Source organism: Triturus cristatus, chromosome 7 (assembly GCF_964204655.1).
Source record: "Triturus cristatus chromosome 7, aTriCri1.1, whole genome shotgun sequence".
NCBI lineage: Eukaryota > Metazoa > Chordata > Amphibia > Caudata > Salamandridae > Triturus > Triturus cristatus.
Window position 1 is genome coordinate 486,946,120 of NC_140590.1, and position 25,357 is coordinate 486,971,476.

At 48.2% G+C, this 25,357-nt stretch overlaps 1 protein-coding gene across 5 annotated transcripts in view; it reads left to right on the forward strand.

Moving 5' to 3' along the window:
* PIK3R5 (phosphoinositide-3-kinase regulatory subunit 5) overlaps window positions 1-25,357 on the forward strand; it is a 287,692-nt gene that overhangs the window by 136,537 nt on the left and 125,798 nt on the right. For 3 of the 5 annotated variants that reach the window (XR_014966525.1, XM_085616833.1, XM_085616832.1), the window contains exons 2-5: window positions 10,103-10,215; window positions 11,886-11,986; window positions 13,652-13,720; window positions 16,393-16,531. Coding sequence is in view for 4 of the 5 variants with exons in the window: in XM_085616833.1 (XP_085472959.1) it covers window positions 10,116-10,215; window positions 11,886-11,986; window positions 13,652-13,720; window positions 16,393-16,531 (409 nt within the window). In the remaining variant the exon portion in view is untranslated. Of the gene's footprint in view, window positions 1-4,940; window positions 5,072-5,676; window positions 5,923-10,102; window positions 10,216-11,885; window positions 11,987-13,651; window positions 13,721-16,392; window positions 16,532-25,357 lie in introns of those variants that run through there. The other 2 variants (XM_085616831.1, XM_085616830.1) reach the window with 2 other exon arrangements.

Here is a 25,357-nt window from a genome sequence, read left to right on the forward strand (position 1 = left end):
GCACTGTGAACAATCCGGCCTTGGTCATGTGCGTTACCAAGCTTGCTGCACTGATAAGAACTGAAACACTGGGGATTGGACACTTAACCTACAGAGCAAGCGTCTCAGCCGTCACCAAGGCCACTGTGACGCCGTGCTCAGTGCGCACTGCAGCGCTGCCCAGAAAAGTGGACGAGTAAATACCCCGCTCGAAGGCACAGGAGGTGACCTTGGCGGAGGAGGTACTGTGGCGCTGCCGGGATAGAACCGTGTCCATGGGGGCACACGCGCAGATGGTGCCTCAAACCCCTGCGCAAAAACTGACTCGGGACCGCGCCCCTGCCCCCCCCCCCGCCCCCCCTCCGGCTGCCACGCGGACATCGGCCGGGCAGGCATGGGCGGAGTGCACCGGGAGGGACCCCGGAGCTCGCCCTTGCCCGGGGCCGATCGTAGCAGGCCCCGGGACAGAGGGAGCAAGGGAGGGAGGGGGAGCGTCGAGAAGCAGCACACGCCGCGAGCGGGAGGGCCAGCATTCTCCCCCACCCCACCCAGCTAGAGATAACACCCAGGGATTTGCACCCACAAACCCACAGCGCGGTCGGACCCTAGACAGTCACCGGGCACAACGACGCCTAGCCAGTCACCGAGGCATCACGGCGCTGGTGGAAGGGGTGCGAACTCGGACCCGGGTTGGCGTTCGAGTCGCAGCCTCAGGGCCGCAGCGAACCCAGGCGGAGGTACCCCGCTGGCGTGCCCCGGGACCCGGCGTGCGCATAAGAACAGGGCCCCACAAGTACCCCCCAGGGGCCTGCTAATCCCTAGGGCGGCGAGAAGGCGAGCAAACTGTGGGCTCGCACCCCTCCACTCATGGCAGGCCGTGCCATTGGCCCCCATACAACCTGGTACTGCCCAGGGACGGGGCCGAGGCAGGGGGGACAACGAGCAGCACTCACCGTAATGAGATGGAAGCACACGGAGACGACAGGACGGCGGGCGGGGCACAACCCTCGAGGCGTTGGAGACGGCGTGCACGGCGACAAAGAGGTCGCTAACATGGTGGGGGAGGGATATATACCCTCCCCCAAAGCCACAACGCCCAGGAAGTGACGCACCTCGCGTCACGGCCAGGCAGGAAGTAGGAGGGACTCCAGCCGGAGTCCCTGCCCCAAAGGGGGGTGGGAGGGTGTAGGGTGCCCAGGCGACACTAGAGCACTGACCTCCCTAGTGGCCCCCTGTGGGTGCCTCGGTCAGCGGCATTCTACTGATAGACACTGGGTAGCTCATATTTTACAGAATTACCTGGGCCTCTCTTAGGGAAGTCCCAGGTTCCTCAAGAACACATTGGGTATATCAGGGAGCCAATCGCCTTCCTTTGTCAGAGCACTGCTGGATCAGAGGTGGGCTGGACACCAGGGTAAGTACTGTCCAGGTCATCTGCCTGGAGCCCATAGTTCTAGCAGCAGTGAGGGAACGGAGTCTTTCCTCTGTTTCTGTGAGTGTACAGGTCATCTGCCAGGAGCCCACAGTTCTGAGGGAACAGAGTCTTGTCTTTGCTTCTATGAGAGCGTCCAGGTCATCTGCCAGGAGCCCATAGTTCTAGCAGCATTGAGGGAACAGAGTCTTTCCTCTGTTTCCATGAGAGTGTTCAGAGGACTGTCAGGCCGGGCTGCCAGAGAGTGAAAGTTGAATGTGTCATGTGAGGTAAGCAAAATGCGGGTAGCGTCACCTAAATTAGGGGACGTCCCCCGAGCACTGCTGTTGGACCCCGAAGTGAGGGGTCTGAAATGTTGACTAGTGGGTGTTCCAAATGATATCACATCATGAGCAAAGGTTGCATTTAGGATGGTGTTTATTCATGCTTCGATATTAATCTTGCATAACGGACATGGATCAATCCAAATATATATTGTGTCATTCAAAGTTTCAAACGTGTCCCCCGATGCATTTCGGGCGTGCCCTTCGTCAGGGGTGAATATCTGTAAGGTGAACATAGGCAGAAATAACATGAGGACACCACTCATGAACAAGATGAGATCCGTCACCGTGTGTTAAAGTGTAGCTGGTAAAACCGTGTGTACGGAGGAGGTTCCACTTGCTGAGGTCTAAAGGCGCAAGGCCTCTCAACAAATGGCCCCTAAAAGATCGGTGCACCAATGTCATGCAAATACAAGAAAAAAAATCAACGTGACGTGAACGTGACCGGTTTAAATAAGACGTAAAAAAGCAGTGCTGGGGGACGTCCCCTAGTTTAGGTGACGCTACCCGGATTTTGATTACATATCACACTCATCGATCAGAGAGTGATACCCCTGAAGCACCTGCAACCTTTTATCCACAAGCAATCTTCTCGCTGTGCGAGTTCTACATTCAGTTTCATGTGAGGGCAGGCCAGTGGCGGAGGGGACTTCCTGCAGAGTGTGATGAGAGGCCTCAGCCTCACCTATCTCACAGATATCCATTGTTCTGGGGTTCAGTGTCCTCTGTAGGGCCCCCTGAGTACCAGTGGCTGCAGGGGCTCTTAAAGAACTGTTCTCAGAAACAGCAGCACGTGTTCACAAGAGATACTCACTAAATGGACTCAGAAGGGGGCAGCTATGCTCACCTTGAACGGTGCGGTGCCTTTCAGTAAAAAAAAACTATATTTATTCTAATTCAGAAATGGGAGCACAGTGGGGTCATTTCAATGTAATCGCAGGCCTTTGTTGAGAATGCAGCAATGTGTAATCAACAAAGAGAAAATATGTATATAGAGTCGTGTCACGCAGACCCTGGACCTGTGACGTTCAGTGGCCTCTTCCATGTTTGCATCCACTGGAGGGGTGGACGGTAGTTCATTTCGTATCAGCAGCACACTGAGTACATAATTACTTCACTGCTGCCTTTGATGGTCAAGCATAATGCGGAATCCTAAAAGTAATTTTAGCATAGGCCAAAGGGAGGCACTGTACATTTATTTTAGGAATAAGTTAATGATAATTAGCTATCAGGTTTATTTGCTTGAAGTTTCAGAGTGGTCAGGTTGACTTAAACTCAGAAAAACGGAGCGAGTCCCTTCTCCTTATACCACGTTGCGCCAAGAAGAAAACGTGGAACGGGCTTTTCAGATCTTACATTGAATAAAGTACCTCACATAATTCCCAGGGGGGCGGCCAGACTGCGCGTGCGCTGCCTCTCTTCTGTATCTGTTTGGGGCTCGGTGCAGGCTACAGCACTGACACTCCACACTGCCCATTCTTTTTGCGGCTCGACATGAGTTCCTCCTCTTTGTGTGGCCGGAGGAGCTGTTTACTGTAAGGGCTGTAAGGGGAAATGCGCCATTGTGGCACAGACAGCTGCTTTCCTCTCCTGGGGAGGGTGTCGGGGCTGGCCTCGATGCATTGGAGACCGAGAGGCTGTCAAAAGCAGGATATGGGAGGCCGGCGATTGACACTTGGCGCTCCAAGGACTTCTGGTCCTCGACTCGAATGTGTCTGGCCAGGGACGTGTCTCCTCTGACTCTCAGGGGTAGCGCACCTGTCTTGAAGTCCCGCGAGCCTTGTGGGGGCAGGTCTCAGGTGCGCCAACATTACTCCGGAATCCATAGGACCATTTGTGGACGCAGTTCCCTTTCTCTGAACCCTGCATTGTGTACTGAGAGGTGGGTGTTGTTTTGTGTATCGTTTTTAACAGGCTCCTGTAGGGCCCCAGTCCTTCAGGCTTTCAGGACTCCTCCATTCAGGCTAATATCATTTAATATTTGTGAAATATGGGAGACTGGGGAGTGGAGGGGGGTTACTTTTTGCAGGGAGACGCATCGTTTTGCGTTACTCCACTGGTCTGTCACACCCTGGGGGGGAGGCGCTGGTGTATCATCCCCATGCATATCCGTGTCTCCCGGAAGTAACCGTATTCCATGCTTCCTGTCAGTAGCGGGAGCGAGGCATAGCAATGGTCCCAGATACTTTAAAAGGTGGTTAACTTTGTCAAAAACCCGCCTTCCAACATTTGGGGGATGTGTACTTTGCTACCGCCTCAACAAGCAACATTAAGTGATAGGCAGTGGCAGACAGATTGCTTCAACCATAGGAACGCACCAGCCTCCGACGATTATGGGACATCCTGCGTCAATCTAATGCCTCTGAAAGGTCTCTGTGGCAGGGTGGAGGCTTGACACGTCATACGGGGTGAAGCCAACTAAATGTCCCAGCCCTTCAGACCTTAGGGCTGGGGAAAGAGTTCCCAGAAGGCCAGGTCAGCTCAGAAGAACATCTAGTCCCATGTTTCATCATGGGACACAACTAAAAGTGTGTGCCAATCGCCTGCCTTTGTCACCTGGGGATGTTTGCATCTGAAAAGTCAAGGCGCTTCCCCTTTTTCTCGCAGCGGAGATCCGGGGAGCGGGCCAGACCGCATCCGATTTCTATTTGACCACATCTTTTTTTCAGGACTTCCAGTCAAACGCTGACGTGGCGAGATACATCAGCATATATAGATTTTATTTGCACGTGATAGCAGTGTGATGTAACCCGTGAAAGCACGCCGTCGCCGGGTGACCTCATGCCGAGGCTCAGAACACGGGCACTGTCTTCAGTGGACTATTCGTGTCACTCCGTTCTGTGGCCGCTCGAGGGAGAAAGAACGGCAGCGGGACATCCGTGGCCCTGACGGCTAGTGCTACCCAGAGGCACGTTGAAGACAAGGGCGCTTGCTACAGGAAGTTTCAGCAGTGGCCCCGATGAACATTCTGGTTGCATGAGACGTGCAGCGTTCTGATGTCACCGAGAGAGTGACAGGTGGTGGGAGCTAGTCCGAGACACCTGACTAACAGCAGCCGGAAGAGTATACTGTCTGGGTTTCCCTGAGGGCCCGAATTCTCTTAACTCTGGAACAGGAGGAGGGTTCGTGTTTTTAACCTCGTGTATCCTCACAACAAGGATTTTGGGAGAGTTTTGTTCTTGGTCTGGATGCTTTTTTTTCTCTCGATACCTATTGCATTGAGAAGTCGGGCCTGCCCATTTATTCTATTGGGCATTTCTCAGGTGGGCCGGTGGAGCCCTTGGAGCCGATTCTTTTGGAGGCAGAAACCGCGGCTGGCGTCTCTGGCACTTTACAGGTAATTGCAGCAGACACCGAGGGTGCTTTAGAAGAGAGAGAGAGAGGAGGCAGCGGGACTGGAGTGGATATTTTTGCCCTTTTTTTGCAGTTTTATATAGCGCGCACTCGACCCTAAGGCATTAGGGCGCTTTACACGAGCAGCAGTATCCCTGCGTAGGTCATAGGCCATCATGAACTGTTTTCGATCTACTCTATGTACTCTGGAGGAGGGGGCGGGGCGAAGCAAGCAAATTAATGAACATTCGTATGCTCAAGTTACAAACCCTCAACGCTAACCAGAGATTCACCACAGGCCTGCGACCGTAGGCTACCGACCTCTGTGAAATAAGTTTTTACAGAGGCAGGGTACTAAACTTATTGGAAAACGGGGCACGTGTTTCTATTTTGTCTCACTGGGACTTCCGGTGACATTTGGCAAGTAATTCGTGGCTTTACTCTGAATGTATCTGCGGTAAGAAAGGTGTAACTTCCCCGAGCCTATTCCTGGAAATAGTTTTAGAAATACACTGTTTTTCTAAAAGCGAGTGTCAAACGTTGTCACGTCGTTGGCTAACAGCTAAGGCTACACAATCTTTTTAATGCCCTGTGAGGCGAACGCACGCTACAGTCGTGCTTCATGGCTGCTTGCAGAGCGCTTACGCCCTAGGGGCGCTTCAAAGCACTACAGGGGATTCCGAAATCAACGGAGAGAGCAATGTAGAGACGGGAGAAGCTCTGAGGGGTTGACATTGAAAATTGGATTTTCTAATCTCTCTCGATCCATCGAGTCTGTGCTGATCTTTCACCTGACAATGGCTAGGGTGCACAGTGGTGAAGGAGGGGGCACCCCCGGACTCACCCCTTCGACGAGTAAGTTTCACTTCTGTCCCTCAAGCATGGTAGTATTGCAAGGGTGCCATGGACCCTGGTGCTAGGTGAATGGGCCCGCCATTCATAATGAAAGACGGGCAGACTATGGATGCAGTGGGCCGCTTACATCTCTGCCCCCCTGCCACGGTACTGGATGCTCAATGGATAACTTCGCCCCTGACTGGGCAGGCCTGGACGTTCAGGGGTTTAATTTGGATGAAAAAACTGACTGGTCTCTCAAAGGGGCGTGGCCGATGTAATTAAGGGCGTGGCTTAAAACATTTTAGCTAGAAATCTGTGTTTAGCATAGTTTGCTGCCCGACTAGTATATTGCCTCTTCTTTCATTGTATCCAGATATATAATACAACTTGTAATATTGCACTTACAAGAAGCCAGGACTATTGGCATTGCCAATGGTTGTTTGTTGCATAAGACAAAGAAGCAACAACTATAGCTTCGTTGTATAGAATTTTAAAAATGCTCCAGTTCTGAAATGATGAGATTGTGCAAGAACTATAACGATTTTCTCTGAAATTACATCAAAGGCAGTGAAGGGTGGTACTGCTGCAGAGGTAAGGTTTTTTTTTTACCCATGATGGTGAGGGCAAAATGGAGAGCCCGATAGAGACCCGTCTCGGAACCTGCTTTTAAGAACTGCCGGTGCTGAGCACCTGTAGGACCCGGTCCGCTTAAAGCCCTGTTGACGTTGTTATATTAGAGCGAGCGACAGGGCGTCACGTTGGAGCTCAGTGCTTAGATAAAGGGACTCAAGGCGCGCAGTGTGATTTCCCTGATCCAGTGTATACCATGCTTGCTAAAGTGAAGCGACGATGAAGGACACCTTGGCGTGCGCCTAAGGCGATTCTTAATGAAGTATTACCTAGCCAACACACAGCTGTGACGCGTCCTCATATTCGGCGTCACAACGTCATCCAGCCTTACATTTTTGGCCAACACCTTTTTACACTTACGGTTCTTAAAACCATACTTGTCCATATAGCAAAAGTAAGTCTACAAACCAGACAGCGAACAAGGCCCTGAGCTAATTGCCAGAACTTGCAGAAGGCTTAAGCTATGACGTGGCTGCTTGACAGGTGTGGAGTCATAAATGTAACTTTACATTGTGAGCTACTCATGGTGGAAGAAACTTAGCTGGTCTTTGGTGCTTTAGACAAGGGTGTCCAATCTAGGTTAAGGATGGCCAGACACTTGCCAAATGTTCAGGAACTCCTCGTAAGGCACGTTCATCTAAAGTAATAGAAATGGAATTTACTAATCTAGTCAGGTGCGTAGCTTCAGGGGGTGGGGGCTGGGGTGTGACACCCCCTAAATAAATGCATTCTTGACTTGGTAGTTGGGTCTGGGGGCCCTGAGCCGGGTTTGCTATGTCTGTGTTGTTTTTTTCTCATTGTTCTCATTTCACTAAGAGCTTTTAACATGTTCATTTTTTGTAGTGGAGATTTAAGTTTATTTACATAGTCACTGGTTTACCAAACAAAAACCCAGCTTGTGCCCACGGAAGTGCTCCTTGAATGGGCAGGTTTACTACTTTTTGGTATTCACAAACATTGGCAGTAGTAGGCTTGGAAAGTTGCACTAGCCTAGTCCACTAGCCTAAGATAATTGGGGGAATGCTTGCAAATATCCTAACCAGTGTCAAACGCTCACGTTAGCGTTCCCACCCATCGTTTTTCACCCACTGTGCCCCTCTAAACAGAAGCCCTCCTAATGCAAGTCTGTACTTACCAAGTTTGTCACAGACACAGTCGATCTCAAATCTTGGTCATCTCACCCCTCCAGCACTACTTTTTTAGTTGAAAATTTTAAGATTTACCCATCCTCCCCAAATCTGACTAAGCTATGCCCCTACATCTAGTCAGGAACCATCTAAAAAGTCTGTCCCTCCTGGACTTACATTGGACATCCCTCCTCTAGATGCAGAGGTGATTGTCAGGTAACACATTTTGTACAGTTTCTTCATGAAAAAGAGTTATACATGAGAAATCTGGTCACCTGCAGGTACACATTAATCTGGACTCCGATATGCATATTTCACCTTTCCTGTAGTAACTGACATACAGTAACCTATCTGATGCATGATTGCATAAGAACGAGGGACTGTGCTTTCAGGGAGTATCAATAGGACAGTCCCTCTGCTGTACCTGTAGACTTTTATCTAGCGTTATCTGACTGAGAGTGGAATGTGCATTAACATTTTTCTAAAACATTATACAGAGTAATTATATAACTGTTTAAGATAACTCTTTACAGTCTGTCGAAATCTATGCATTATTTTCCACCTGCAGCTAGATTTATTATGATATTTTACACTTTCGGACAGATATATGATATGAATTTGAATTGAATTAGAATTTTATTGTTTCCATTAATTAAAATTGTTACAAGAGAGACTGGGCGGGGACCTCTCCATCCGATCGCTTTTTTCAGTCATGGTTACTACATAATCATTTCATTTGACAAGTCTGTTATTTATATCTAAAACATAATCAATTCATTAAAAAAATTTAGTAGTCACAGTACTAAATAATGAGTAAAAGGTAGCAGTGAGAAACACTCAACTAAAACTACAATCTGCCTTTAGTCCTTGTTTGAGTCTTTACTTAAAAGTCCTTTCACTTGATGTGCAAATTTCGCTAATCTGGCCAGTTCCATTGGAATCTCCAAGTTGAAGAGAATTATCATGGCCTCTGTGCAGGTCCGTATACCATGTTTTAGAAACTGAGGTTTCAATAAAGTGCGACGTGCATAATCCAAACAGTGGCATGTGCAAACCAAGTGAGCCATAGATTCCTCATACTGATGGCACAGTCTACAAGTGGAGACCTGCTGTAATGTTTTCCAACGGGAGTTGATATCTTTTATTGGCAATACCATCAGCCTCACTGCCAAAATTTGCTTTAAAACTGTCTTATTTAAGGTGGAATCAAGGTATGGCTGTCTCAGTGTATCATTTTAGCTAATAGCCTAATATTACTACTAGATGACTCTAATTCCTTCATGTCATCTTCCTTAGACAGTAGTCTGACTTATTTTTTTTAAATGGATTTTAAAATTCCGGGTTGGTGGATAAAATCCTGCCATTTGGACAGGTCGAGGTGCAGCTCAGTGCAAGCAGTAAGAAGGCCATTAGCCCATGGGTTATTGCTTTTCACAAAAATTTCCTTCAGAGTAGCCTTCATTGTATTCGGGGGTGCAGCACAGACTCCTCGGTAGTATCGAACAACAATGCCCAATGTTCGAAGCGTTGTTTATTTAATCCGAATTCAAGTCGTACCAAGGCGTTCCAGGCATGAGCAGGTATGTGAAAGATCTGTTTGAATGCTCGGCAGTTGGAACGTTCCATGATGTTAATTAATGCCGCAGGAAATACAATTTGACCATATGTGATTGAAGGGCGTAGCTTAGCTCTCATAACCTTTCTGACGGGTTCGGTAGTCGAACTACTTAGTTTGGAGTTCAATTTGCATGGGGTGTAAATCACTGCCTTGGCCTTTGACTCAATGGATGCAGTATATGCTGCAGACTTCCTGTTACTCATGATCCATACCCCCAAGTAGTTGTATTTAGTTGTTGTTAATATTTTCAAATTGCCCATTCTCCATTGATATACAATATGTAAATCTATTTTAATTAAGGTTTTACTGTATTATTTTGGATTTTACTTTTCTTAGGATTTTACCTGTTGTGATGTCACTTCTTTTGATGTAATTGTGTTTAAAGGTCATTTAAAGAAACTGTAAGGCTGCCATGTATTCCCACCTTCGATTGGGAGCAGGAACATTCAGAGGGAGAGAGAAGGGTTTCCAGAGAATGCTGAAGCTCACAAACCTTTGAATTCCCTATTCCTGAGTGGACTACCCTATTATTTCATAGGTCGACTCCTGGCTTAGTGGCTATTCGAGCGAGTGCAAATGACTTTTGACCAACCAAAGATTTTGTTTATGTTTCTGTACGTTCTAGGATCATGGTTATATGTCTGCCATATTTATTTATTTGTTTTTTATATCTTAACCTGGTAACCTGTTATCTCGCTGCCACTTAACATAAAAGTGTCATTATAAGTACCATAAAGAAATTAGCAGAAATAAATGTCAGAAGTTCTCAGTAAGGGTGGCTGATGACTACATGATTTGTGTGTGTCTCCCTTGACTCCCGCAGGAGATGAGTTAACATGGAGCACACGTCCTGCACGGAGGACAGGATCCACCATGCCCTGGAGAGATGCCTGCACGGGCTGAGCAGGCGCGAACCTTCCTCGGCTACCTGGACTGGTAGGTGCTCACTCACTGTCATCCCCCGCTCCAAACCGGTGCAAACCGATGCCATCTACCAAACGTCAGCATCATTTGTGCATCTTCCAGCTTCAGCGTCAGGTTATTGGGCATTACGGAAAGGACACAATAGGTGTCAAAACCCAATCCAACATCATCAAACGGAGGACGACTATAGAATGCTTATTGTCGGTGATTGGTCAGGACAGAGAGAACTCTTCGCATCACTGGGTCGCCCCTTTAGCATAACGCTGGTCTGGGCATCTGCCCGCAGGAAGTTTTGTCTGGCCCCAGAATTAACTTAACTGTGTGTTTCTGGCTGGCCTCATGGTGGGTCAGTGCAAGGCTACACAGTTAGATCATGTTCTTAGCCATCTCTGTTGCCAGTATGGGTGCTAGACAGAATATTGGAAACAAAAACATAGTGGCACAGAAGATTATGTCAAAAATATCGAGAACAAAAATATCATGAAGGTAAGCTTGTAGTTAAGCCAAGTTTTACTATATGCAACTGCACATGTATGCACCTTGCAATATATATATCTTCGATGTACGTAGAGGTGAAGTGTAAATCCATACTTACCTACTTACATTTACCTTCACAATATTTTGGTCCTCGATAGTTTTGGCACGATATTCTGCCCACACAATACTTTGGTTTCCGATATTCTGTCAGTGATCCGGGTACAATACATGAAAATCACACTCAGTTGAGAGCCTCACTTAAGTATATGCATTCCTTTAACATGCTCTTGAGTAGTGTTTCATCAGTGTTTGATCAAGTTCCTTCCAGTTGCATTCTGGTCTTTGTAGTCAATAAAACATATTCTCTCGCACATCTCTATATTCAAAAGGCAGAGCTACACAAATGGAATTCACCATCCTATGTCATGATATGTCTCCACCTATGAAAGCAGAAATGTAATCTTGTGTGATAGGCAAATCAAATACAGCCTGAGTTATACGTTGATCAAACACTTGCAACTGTGCATGCAGTGACTACTGTAACTTAACGCATCCCCCTTAGACATCACCACTGAAAATTGCAAGATGACTGCCATTTACTTCCTGAGGTCCTAATACCAGTCGTCACCTTATTAAGTACGGATGCCAAGAAAAGTAATGCACTTTCATGTCTAGTAAACTGTGAAAGGCAAGATGGCCGACAGCAGAACTTTGGCTGGTGATCAGATGGGTGGTCGAGTAATTCTGCAATTATAGGGAATGCGTTATGTTCGGGAAGTGCAACATTGGAACAGAGGAGGTCAGATCTGCATCCTTTTTTCAGGATCATTACAAACTTCAATGTTGATCAAATGTCTGTTTAATAATTATTGTACGTTTATATCCTTTGAATCTGGCCTTCATCCAGCCCTTCTGGAACTAGGGTGGACACCTCTCCTTTATTCACTAAAGTGGGAAGCCCTTGATATGCCTGGTAGATGGTTAAGGTCCCATTGAGACATTAGGGTCTGTGTATTTGGATGAGCCGATTAGGGGGCATTTTCCATCCTGCATCTAAACATGTCACCATCTCATGGCAGGTATTTGCCTGGGTTCCTTTGATTTGTGCAGACTTCTCACCAGCCAGCCCATTCACTCTTATGTCCTTCAGTGCCCTGGGGCACCAGTTGGTCCTGCTTTCTAAGACATGTCTCTGTTTTTGGCAGCTGGCTTGTGCCTGAACTGGTGGAGCTTGGAAGAGCTGGTGAGCCGAGATGCAGCGAACTACCTCATCCTCATAGAGAAGATCCTGCAGCGAACTCGACAGGTGAGATTGTGCCGTGTGGATGCTGCCTGAGCTTCACAGGTCCTGCCCTTCGCGCCACCCAGAGTCATATGAACAGACATAGAAACAGAGGTGACATTCCCAACATAATGCGCCCGAAAGGTGGCGGTCTGGTATGGGATCTCACAATTATTTATAGATTGGTTTCAACGATCCTTTGGTTCCACAAGGTGATAGGTTGGGGCAAAATGGAGGGTGCAAAAACTGGGGATTACATCTTGTGACTTTGACTCTTTGTTCTCCTAGCTCATTGCTCTGATCCTGGAAGTGATGTGTGTATAGTATGTATTTCTTGCTCCTAATATTTAAGGCTTGCTAAATGGTTGTAAATTCTCACTTTCATCTCCGTTGTGCCCCAGGTCCTTGTCCCATGGACATCATTCAACCCAAATGCCAGGGGGCCAATATTAGCGAAAGTGAGATCACGTACCCTTTGACATAAGAAAACATTTCGGAGGGGGGGTGGCTCATTCTTCCAGCAGTAGGAAGTGTGGAGATGCAGGGGCTCTAAGAAGGGGTGAAAAAACGACAAAGCCTCATTAACATGCAAATGGTCTTTTAAAGACCTGTGAATTGCTCGGGTGTGGCTGTGTGTGTGCCCGGGAAGTAGTCTCATCCCCGGCTGCCATACACGAGGGGGGGGGGAGGAGGGGGCTGACACCCTTTGATCCCAATGGGCGTGGCGTGCCTGTGCCCTCCTGTAATACAACTGGTGCTTATAGAAAGCGCTATGTACCTTCGGTTCAAGTTCGCGCTCCATAAAACTGCCCAAAAAAATAACCATAAAAGCGCATGTTTCCTGGAAGTGTGGGCCCAAGACCTCTAGGTTTCAGAGTTTAAGCAAAGCCCCGTTGCCTGCATGTGGGAACAGCTCTGTGTATATGGGAACAGGAGGGTGGCAGGTGGAACTGGCAGTGCATTCGGGGAGGGAGGGAGGCGCGCCGGTGCTATTCACAGAGAGATGGCTTCCTACTTCCTGCCCTGGTGTGACCGGGACTTGCACACAGAGACAATAGCGGCCGCCCACGTGTATACTTTCCAGCAGTAGCAGTTTAAGGGGTCTCTATTCTGCATTGTGTTCTGTCTATTGTCCTATGAGTTTGAAAACAAGGTCGGGTTGGGGGGTGGGGGGAGGTGAGTACCGAATCTGGAAATGCTGTGCACAGCCTGCGACTTTACTTTATGACTGCCATCCCATTGGCTGGTACAGTGCCTTACTGGTGCGCTTTCGTGCATTTTAGTATATGTTTCTATATTAAGGGCCGGATTTAGAATTTGGCGGATGGGTTACTCCGTCACAGCGTGACAGATACCGCGTCCGCCTTATTACAAGTGCATTATCCTATGGCACATGTGATAAGGCAGACAGAATATCCATCAGGTTGAGACAGAGTATCCCATCTCCCAAACTAGATCAGGCCCTCAGACAGTTATATTGCACATATTGAACACATGCATGGGTTAATTTCCAGGAAGGATGGGGCTTGTGAAAGGTAAAGGGGACTGGGGATGCCTCAAACATTCAACTGACTGACTCCTTCCCTAACCCGACAGCCTGTCAACTACATATATCCCGATTTTCACCTGGCAAGTGTGACACTTTTTGAAAGCCCTGGCCAACGATCCTTATGTTTGGGTGTTTTTCAGGTCCAAGCGAACAGTGAGTACCACCTGGTGACCCCGCTGGCCCTGATGTTCTACTCGGCTGTCCTGTGTGTGAGTACTCACGGTTTCCTGCACTATCTCAGCTGGCCTTCTGAGAGGATGAACTAAGAGAGAGTGAAAGAGGGGGCAGTAAAGGGTCATCCGGTTCCTTCCTCTGTGTACCAATAACGAGCTGCCTCTTTCGAGCTCTGCCCTTCTTCCCTGGTGGCAGGGGGCTGTTCTTTCTGCTTCAGACATAACCCAACATTCACTGTAGGAACCTCATGTTCCTCCCATGTCTGGATGAGTGTCTTATAGTTGGATTTGAAGAAGAAGAGTACTGATCCACTTTCCGTCCTAGGCGCTCCTCATTATGTGAAGCTTTGGGCCCCGCCGCTTCCCCAGCAATGGACATAATGAAGAGAGGCCTGGTGCCCCCCCTTTCTGCATCATTATTTTATTTTATAAGATGATGTATGCACATCCTGCATCCAACCCTTTGTTTTTGATGTCAGTACCCATCCTCTCCCCGACGTGTGATCTTCATTCTGAGGCATTCAGCGTCCATCCTCTGCCCCCCACAGTGGTTTTTATTTTGGGATGTCATAAAGTAAGTCCCTCCTTTTCTTCTGATAAGTAGTCTTCATACAAGACACACGCGTCTTGCCTTCTCTCGATCAGTGACCGTCATTCTGAGACATTACATGCCCATCCACTGCCGCACATAGACGGTTTTCATTCTAAGATGCCACATGTCCTGCACCCTTGTCTGATCTTCATTCTTAGATTCCAGAGCTCCTCTTCTTGCTTCCATGGTGGTCTTCACTCTGAGTGTGCATGTACCCTCTTGAATGGTTCTTATAATGAGATGTTAGGGTCTCTTTTGTTGGCTTCGTAATGGTCTTCATAAGAGCATGCCAGTTGCCCTTTTTGCTTCTAGTGTCTTCTTCATTATACAATGCTAATGTCCCTCCTCTCACACCCGAGTGATCGGGGCGAGGGTAGGGCCTTCTTCAGGAGAAGGCAGGTGTTGTGTTCCTCTCAGAGGTGCTTATCATTATGAGGAGACTTGTGTCCCATCTCTTGTTCCATGATGCCATGTGTCCCACAACCCGGTGAGTCCTCCTTTTAAGGTGCCATGTGTCCACCTCATACTAAGATGTCATGTGACCGCCACGTGCTCTGACAGGCTCTCCTCGCTGTCAGATGCCACGAGTCTTCTTTATCTGAGGGGTTCTCTTCATTCTGTGATATCACATGTCCTCTTGCTCAAGGAGTTCCTTCCATTAAGATATCCCCTGTTTCCTTCTCTTACTCTGACGAGTTTTCTTAATTCTCAGGGTTTACGTAACCACCTCTTTCTCTGAGACATTCTGAAATGACATTTGACTTGCTACAAGGAGTCCTCTCCATTATGAGTGCCATGTGACCACTTCTTCTTCTAACCATCTTTTTATTCTGAAATGATATATGTTCTCTTGCTGGATGGGTTCTAGTCATTATGTGATTCCATGTGTTCTTTAGCTCCAAGAAGTTATCTTCGTTGTGAGACACCATGTGTGCTCCTTCTGCCCCGAGGGGTTCTCTGTATACCGAAATGTCATGTGTCCTCATCTTGCTTCAAGGGGTCTTCTTCATTCTCAGATATCATGTGCCCGCCTCTTGCCTCGTAGATAGGCTCTTCATTTTGGTATTTCATTAATCCCACCCCCAGTTCTTCCTCTGGAGGTGCCGTTTGACCTCCTCTTGCTACAAGGAGCGCTCCTCATTGTGAGATGCATGTGCCATCCTTTAGCTGTGAGTGGTTCTCTTTGTTAAAGAGTTGCTCTCACTTCCTTTTCCTTCTCGCTCATGGCCTCCTCTTCACACTGAGATGCCCGTGTGCCCTCCTTTTGTTCTGAGGGGATTCACTTTACTCAAAGATGCCATTTGTCCTCTTGCCCCAAAACCTTTTCTTCATTATGGGATAGCGAGTGTGCTCCTTGTTCTTCGAAGGGTTCCCTTAATTTCCACAAGCCCTGTGACCACCACTTCCTCCGAGAGGTTCTCTTCACACTGAGAGGTTACGTGACCTCCCCTTGTTCCAAGGTACCCTCTTCATACCAATATGTCATATGATCTCGAATCGTGAAGTTTAAAAAAAATATTCTGAGACGCCCTGTGTCCTCCCGCTCCAAAGAGTTCTCCACATTGTGAGATACCAAATGTCTGACTCTTAATCCTAGAGGTTCCCTTCATAGTGTCATGTCGTGAATTCTTTCTCTGGGGCATTCTCTTCATTGTGAAATGTCATGAGGGCCACTTCTGGCTCCCTGGGCTACTCTTTCATAAAAGGTGCCACATGCCCATTTCATGCTGCATGGAATGAGTCCTCCTGCTGGTATGCCAGTGTTATTTCTCTTCCCCAACCTGAGTATTCCACTGTCATCCACCCTTCTCTTTAATCTTGTTCCACCATGGACCCTCTTTGTCTTCATAACAAATGTGACAAATAGGGTACGGTTCATTCAGAGGTACCAGGATTTACTTCCTCCTATTGTTCCATCCCTCCATCCTTTAGATCTGAATTCCCTGGGTTAAAATAATGCCATTGCCACTGTCGTGCTTTGTATTCAACAGAAGCCCAGTGTTCATAGACCCATGTGCCCATCAGAGCGGTGTGTTGGTGCTACAGTGGACATCTATGCCATGTTAGATAGTAATTAACCTGAGTTTGTCGGTGGTATTTCTTTCTTCCTCTCTAGACACCGTACTTTTCGCCGGCACCGCACCTCCTGCAGCAGGCCTCAGAAACCTACCACAGCTTCCTCACCTGGCCTCTGCCCTACTGCACCATCTACAGGGAGCTGCTGTCTTTCATCGCAGAGGAGCTCAAGGCGCCAGGTACGTGCCAGGGTCTGTGACAGGAGCCTCTGGACCTCAGCCAGCCCTCATGTGTCCATTTAAAGGCTGTTCTGTCTGTTCTGATTGGAGAATGAGTGTTGAGCGGGATGCCAGAGAGATTTAATGTGTTGGTGTTCAAGTGACTCTGTTGGAGCGAGGTTCATGTAAGGTGACCTTGACATGAAGGGGAGGGAGCAAGTATTCCGACAGGTAGCACTACCAGGTGACGCCATAGCACCTGAAGCCCTATGTTCCCGTCTTGGCTATTCATGGAACAAACGCAGTGCATGCTGGAAGTTGCAGTCCGGATTCTCCTCGACTGACCTAATCAGACGGAAGTTTCACACTGTAAAGGTTTGTAGATGAGAACTCTGCACTGGACTGTGGTGCCCCATGTGAAGTAAGTCCTTCCGCCCTCACTCCTGGAGGCCAGTTCACTGAAAGGCTAGTAGGGCTTCGTTCGGATTTAGTCACATGTGAGCTACACGTGACTGAACCTGCTGACATTTCGGAGGCATCAGCATTTCAGAACTTTGTGCATTTCCCAATAGCCCAGACAAATGTCCGCAGTTTTGCAAGAGAGTCACAACTTCTTCCTAGTTTTGATGGAGACACCTGCATGTTCCTTACAGTGTAGATCTCTTGAACACCCAACGATCTGCATTTATACAAATCGTTTTTCAATGTGTACTATTCAATCTGGTTATGGTTTAATAAAATATATCTCCCTTCCTATAAAGGGTAAACTAGACTGACAGCATAGATTTTACTGTCCTCGTGTCACCCCTGTTTCTATGTTCATTTACTCTGTGTTCGTTTTAGTTACTCAGCTCATCCGCATTCTGTTGCTGACTTTCACTGGTCAGAAAATGAAAATTCTCCGAAAATGCGTGCATGTAAGATTTCCTCACGCGGGCTCAAAGCGGTGGCTACTGAAGGGGAGGGAGCGGCTGCATGAAAGCTGGCCTGGTGCCAGCTTGTTTCCGAGTACCCAGCATGCTTTGCAGCACACAATCCAAACTATGAGCACCCGTCTCTTACTTCCTCCTTATCGTACCATCTATGATCGTGCCTTGGCATGAATAATGTCACAGGGTCTGCATACAATAAACGTGATAGGAGGGAAGGGAGGTGGGTAGAGAGTGAGGCGACTAGCATAGTGCCAATATCGGCAACACTCAGTTCTCATACAGCAACATACATAAATAAACCACACGACACCTTGTTAGTGGAGAAAATTGCTGCAGGTTTATTTGCATAACAAATATGCCAACATGATGGGTTATATTACGGGAGATCTGAGGGCAGGCCCGCCCCTATGCCGCCTGCCCGCCTGATGAGTCAAATTACACCGTGGCTATCACCAATCGGTGGTTACCAGTTTTGGGAGGGGCCACCCCTCCCATTAGTGGACCGTCAGTCCACGCACTTACTCACGCCCCACAGAAGGGGGGGGCGGAGCGTTCCGGACCGCCCCGGTTGCTCAGGCCCACAACCGTCCGTAGGACTAACGGGGCGCCGTCGTACTTCCAGGGGACAAGCTAAGACATCCCTGGGTATCCTTGGCTTAGCACCCTTACTGTGCTGCTGCATGTAGTACCCTTCTGTACCTTGCAGACTCTGGATCGCCCTGTAACTCCTCCACAGCTCTGGGGGTGGCCACCGTCACAACCAGGGCCCCCCACCAAGGTAGGCATCTTTACCTACATCCTGCTGATTACCGGGCCTCTCCCAGGTCCAGCCAAAACAAGTCTTAGCCCATACAGGACCGGAGGCCAGCATGCCCCTTCTGGACAGGTGCCCCCATCCTTTCTAAACTCCCCGTGGATTTTAGACTGATATGACCTAAAACCAATAGTTAGGTGTTGGTTCAATGTTAACATTGCCTGGCTGAAGAGCAATACCTTTGACAAGCCACTCCTGCCAGGAAGTGCCAATGCGGGTGGAAGAAGAGTTAACAAGCCCGCCTTACTTCCTCTTTCACTCAGTTATCTGTGTCTAGCGCTAGTCGGAGTATGTACATCGCATTCCGTCAGTCACCACCCTAGGCGATGCCTTGCCCTCCCAAACTTCTGCTAATATACCAGGGAGCAGACAGGACAGTGCGAACCAGAGGGGAACCAAAGTATAAATACCTCTTTTTTTTTTCTTTCTTTTTTTTTAACACTGGGGGTGCCAAGTGTTCTCTAATACTTTGTAGCCCATTGTGTTTAACCCAGGGGTTTCCCCAATCTTATGGACCATATCGCCGTAGTTGGATGACAACTTCCAAAACCTGCATAGCTGCCAGCCAAGGCTATAGTGCGGGAGAAATTGCACATGTTCCTTTTACTCTACTCAATGGCACTTGTTTCAACAACCTCGAAAAGCTGAACTGCTATGTGGACCGACCAGGATCTGAACCTGTGACCAGCGGTCGAACCCAAGCCCCTTTCCGTTCTGACGTTCCACCTGCCTGTGAACTTGCATCACAGGGCAGACTTCAGGCACCATAACCCATACTTGGACATGCCTGAGCTAGAACACATATCTAAAAAGGCCCGCCAACCGGCTAACCACCAACGTTGCAGTCCGACTGTTCGCTGACAACTCCCAAGGTAACTTGGCTTAACTGAAGCAACTGGTAACATGCCAATATAATCAATATAACCTTCACTATGACTACAAAATGTGCTCTGGTAGTTGTCCGTATAAGTGCTCCATCCCCTCCATATCAGCACTAACAAGGTAACCCGTCCTCTCTTGGGAATGGCACACACCCGCACCAGCTGACAGAAAGTGCCTATTTGTGTGTCACCCACGGCCCTACGTTTATCACTGGTGGTATAACAGGATTATGTTGAAACCTAGCTGGTTCTACAGCTTAGTGCCCGATGCACCATCACAGGTACGTCTTGTCCTAATCAGTTTCTGGCTGCAAAGCTTTATGACATTGCCAGCTCCCATCCCAGGTGAAATAAAAAGAAGCTTAAAATGCTACCCCTGTGAGCCGCTGCTGGTGCTAATGATGGTACAAATAGCACCGCTAAACTAAGTAGGGAGTGATCCAGAGAAAAGAGGTTCGACCACCACCATACCCCAAATGTGAATCAGTATAGGTTTACTATGCCGTCTGCAGTAGTGCTGCCACAATTCGCCGGCATCTAACCTGTGCAGTATCCTGATCTGTGCAGTCCCCCCACATGGTTCCACTGGGCATCACTGGCTGATGTAAGTGACCTAGGTACATGGTCCCCCTGCCTGGCGGCCTGCCAGTGAGAAATACATCACATACCCCATAAGTACTGCTACCTGCCTTTGCGTCTTTGCTAAAATCTTGCCTGGTATTCCTACCTGCCAAGATATACCCAGCGAAAATGGCGGTACTCGGTCAATTGACCCGACCAAACATCAAACCCACCAGTTTGGGCCAGCTAACCTGCCCCAAACTCTGCAGGAACAACAAATAAGCAGGATCTGACATAAAGGAGGGGGATCCCTGGTTGTACTTTAAAATGTCATACTGCCCAACCAGATGTGCCCCTTGGAAAGATACCACAATCGCTTTGGATTAGAGCCTCACTCAGCACAACCTTTCATCCTGGACCTACCTCCAACGTGACGTGTATTTGAGCGTGTTGTCCCCATTGGGGTCTGCTGGCTCTGACAGAGAAGACAAGATGAAGCATGCTAACCTGCCCCCACTCAGCAGAACACCCATGTGTGCAAGCTAACCACCAACGTCTGCCTGCAAAAGCATGCCAACCCATCTAGTGTTATACTTCCAATAGCTCAAGGGGGTGGGGGGGCAGTCCTGTCCAGGGGTGTGTGTAATGAACTACATGTGTCCTGGAAGTACCCATGATTTAAGTACAAATGTCACTCACTCATAGTACCTGGTGCTTTTAATAAACTAATAGCAGGTCTAACTAATCCATCAGGCATCCTCCGCTTACTTAGGCGTGTTGTTCCAAATATGGAAGAAATCTCCCTTGGCATGCCATCCCTTTAGCATCACATTACAGCTATTATGCATATCGCTTAAATAGTCTCCATCCTGTGTATAATGCTAATTAGTTTGGGTTCTGCGCTTGACAAATCCCTTCTAACCAACAGTGTTGAGCCACTCATGTTAGTTTCTTGTACAAGGCGCCCCCGTTACCTGCCACTGTTAGACCAAATGAACCTATTAACAAACTTCCTATACATAAGTATGTCATGTTGCGCACTTGGGACACTGTTACTTCATCCCTACGTACATTCAGGCATGGAAATACAGCCAAAGGAGTCCTCACCTTAGTCCTGTTAACCACTAAATAAATACTGTATAAGGGAACAAAATGTTACCCGTGCACCTAGCCATGAGCCTGAGTAAGGGGATGAGTCTATAGTCAGATATCGCTGTAGCTCGCTCTACATGGATCCTAATTTTAACAAGGTGCCGTTGCATGAAAAATTCTCCTCTTATGCAAGGCTAAGTACTTGGGGCATTTTATGATTTCCTAGGCAGAAACATAAAACCCCCAAGTCTTCATTCTGTAAGAGCGCCGTGTTTAAGTCTCAGGTATGGGAAGGGGCAGCTTCATACCTATAAACCGCCCACAAGTCACCACAGCGCCTAGAACATGTCGACAAGTTGTCCAACCCTTCATAACCTCTACCTGTTTGGTGTAACTAATCTGAAGAATTCTTTATTGTTGTCTGCCCAATAACGGGGGCCAGAGCGAGGGAAGGGTTACAGCAGCTGCCGTCCACCCAGCACATCAGAGCAACACGTGCTCTGTAATTCCCCAACAGGCCGTAGATCCTATACTGGGGGTCATCAACTGCCCAGTAAAGGTCTATTAGTGCGTCACTCAAAGTTGTCTGGTTATCACCCTTCTGTGTTTCATATGCGCCTCATGCCATGAATTCTTTTGAAGACGGTAAACCGACATTCAATTTCCACGTTGAGCCCCAGTGAGGAACGTGAACTGTGGGGGCTTCGGTCAAATCCATCTACTTGTAGGAAGACCCATGCCACCCATGTGCTTTAGGGCACAGGGCTTGGGGACACCCCCCGCATTAAAACCATGTGTGACAAACAGGGAGATTACAGTCAGGCTAACCCCAATATTACGAGGACAGACCCAACACACAGCTGTGCCCAAATAACAACCATCCCGCATCAAACAGACACAATGGAAAGACAACAGGAGCCTCACACTCTACACCCGCGGATTAACACCGCAAGAAACGAATCGTTTAACGATCGAATAAATAACAACGGACATCCATTCAGCATCTGAAGCCATAGCCGTTTCAGAAGTGAACTGGGACCCCAAGGCCTTTAGCATCGGTCCAGACCTCGGCACCTATGGTTTGTGTGATCTTTGCCCACTTTAGTGTGAGCAGGGCCCCACGATGCATACTTTCTTCATAGTCGATAAAGCACACGTAAACTACCCTAGCTGCTCCTTGCCGCTGGGTCATCCTACCCTTCTGGAGCACTTCTGAAGGACCCGGGCACATAAAATCACCCTCAACACTTAAGCTTAAATCTTTGCTTAGGATAGGTGCTGAAGGCGATGTGTACACTTTCCACCTGGTCCCGGACACAGCGGTGAAGAGTCCCAGGAGGACCCAACTAATATAAACAACACCAACCGAGCCGAGGGAGCCCTGCGCAAGCTTCAAGGATTGTTTAAGAGTTAAAACTAATCTGCAGGGCTACCCAGCTTGTTCAGGCAATGACTATGGCAACAGACCGGTCACCAGCACAGACCGCATTTACTAGGTGTTCCGCTCACTGAAAAGCCTGACTGATCACCATTCATAGCGTTAATCTAACGCGCATTAAGAATTACATCTCAATTATACAAATGTAAATGTATGTGAACGCAAAGGTGTTGAAACGTTAAACATGAGCTCCAGTTACAAGACATACTGAGCACATGTCATTGCATCCCTATATTTACTACCAAAAGGAGCACTACCTACAAAAAGCTCATCTATTGGCTAATCAGTGCTTCTATTTGCATAAGGGGAAACGAGCCACCATTATAGCTCAGTTGCATAGCCAACCGAGAGTTAGCCGCTCCCACCCCTAGCTCTTGGGCTCCTCCGAGACCCAAAACCACCAAATAAGAACAAGCCAAGGCCACTCAGCCTCAGTTGCCAATGGAACAAAACATTGCAACCAAGGCCCCAAAAAACAGATCCATTCCCCTGCTGCAGCACGAGATACAATCAATCGACCTCCCCTACTGAGGCCCTGCAACCAAGGCCCGACAACTAGATCAAGTCCCCCACTGCGGCACGAAATAAAATCAATCGACCTCCCCTACTGAGGCCCGGCAACCCCACGAGTCGGGGCTGCAGATGCACTGGTCCCGGGGACCCACCTTGGCTGCCTAAAGCACAAAACTGCAAGGGAAACGTTCTTTCAGCATTTGAGGCTATCAATGCCACATAAAATGGCCTCTGGACCGCACCAGGCGATAGAATGGTCCTCTACGTGCCTGAAGAATGTGTGATTCCCCTATCAGCCAAATCACTTGGGCTCCCCCGGGATGCCTGTAGCTCCTCGGCAATGCACCACTGGGTCAAACCGTTCACAGGGCCCGACTATGAGGTGAACAAATCTTTCCTCTGGCTCCCTCCATAATCACCCCACCAGCCTGCTGAGTGGGGGAAATCCGGCGGTCTGTATATGAGGGAGCCGTGTCCTCCTAAACTTTAAACTGCACAATACATCGTATCTCGTTCACCTGGGTAGTGTATGAACCACCATTATGCTGTGGCAAGGTTGAGGTCCCACCCACTGATGCACCCGGCAAACAAAATCAGGTATCATAATTGCCCCCCTTGTCCAGAGCACCCCTCTTCCCTGCCTTACTTCCGCCACAATCTGTTTGTGACGTACCAGACTGGGCTGCAGGCAGCCAGAGGCCAGCCTGCTTGACAGCAACCACTCCTCTGCTCATAGCCAGTGCAACTCCGATATGCACGTTTTAATTTATTGGCCACGACTCGCCCAACGGTATTGGAGCGCAAGCCTGCGCACCGCCTTACATTGCACCTGGCACGGGAGATAAGTGAATTGCCCAGAAGCACCGAACGGTATTGGCGCACTAGCGTGCGCACCGCATTAACTGCACAAAGGCACAGGAGATAAGTGATTTTTCCAGAAGCACGGAAAGGTGTTGGCGCGCTATCGTGCGCACCGCATTACACTGCACAAAGGCACAGGAGATAAGTGATTTGTCCGGAAGCACAGAACGGTGTTGACGCGCTAGCGTGCGCACCGCATTGCACTGCACAAAGGCACAGGAGATAAGTGATTTGTCCAGAAGCATGGAATGGTGTTGGCGCGCTAGCGTGCGCACTGCATTACACTGCACAAAGGCACAGGAGATAAGGGATTTGTCCAGAAGCACAGAACGGTATTAGCGTGCCAGCGTGCGCACCGCATTACACTGCACAAAGGCACAGGAGCTCAGTGATTTGTCCAGAATCACGGAACGGTGTTGGCGCGCTAGCGTGCGCACCGCATTACACTGCCCAAAGGCACAGGAGATGAGTGATTTGTCCAGAAGCACAGAACGGTATTAGCATACGCACCGTATTATATTGCACAGAGGCACTGTTAATAATTGATTTGCCTAGAAGCACTGAAAGGTATTGGCGCGCTAGCGTGCGCACTGCATTACATTGCACATTCATGCCCGGGAATTAAGTGATTTGCCCAGCAGCACAGCATGGCTTCTGAAATGCGGAGATATTTTGGAGAAGTATTGAAAAATTCCCATGTTGAATTTGCCGTTTTTTTTTTTAAGACGGACATTGACCGGCGAAGGTTCTAGGTTTGTGGGAAGGAAGTAGCTTATTGTTACATACTTTGTAACCAAGAGAGATTTATTTAAATCCCAGCTTCCCCACCTTTGCAAATTGTGTTATCTCTATTTCTCAATTTGTCAAAATGTTTGATGAGTGAGAGGCGATTTAGTTTGCATTATGATGTCAACAAAATATATACATTTAAACTGACCCACTGCGAAGCACTCATCTCTCTACATGTGAGGGCTGAGTCTCCCTCAGTTATCCCCCTTGCCTCTTCGGTGTATCATCTGTATAGCGTTTTTCATACTTTTTCCAGAGTCAACGTGAACTACATTTATATATGTGTTAGGGGACATTTCACTACATATTACATGATAAGGATTTACATTCTCACCACATACATCCGGCATATGGAATCTAATGTTGGTTCTACATATCAGGAGAAACAGCTATACCAAATGTCCACTGTGCGCTAGGTCGCATAGCAAAGTCCGGATGATTGCATCTCTGTGTCTTTCTGCTGGTCATGATGCTCATCTCGCCTGTTTCCATATTATCCTTTATCCTTGTGCCCTATGAGGCGTACTTGTGAATGTCTACTTCTGAACATGCCATTGGGACCAAAGGAGAAATCAAAAGCACCCCTCGCATTTTGCATCTTTTATATAGCGCAAATTCGACCCAAAGGTATTGGAGCGCTGTACATGAGCATCGTATTTACATTACACATTCAGGCACGGGGAGATGAAATGATTTGCCCAGAATCACAGGATGTGGACGCGACCTCGAGGCTCGAACCCTGGTTTCCAGCACCAAAGTCGGCAGACTAGCCGTTAGGCTGCTGAGGCTCATGCACCCGCCTGCTAAACATTGCTCGACTACATTGGCCTCTTTGAAAAATGATTTGGAGACCAAGCTCGCTCGGCCGCCGAAACTCCCGCCCACTGAGATCCCTTGCCAACACTGTGGTGATAGGCCCGGTAGGCCTGTTGAGACCAAGCAGGGGCCAAACCCCAGGCCCATTTG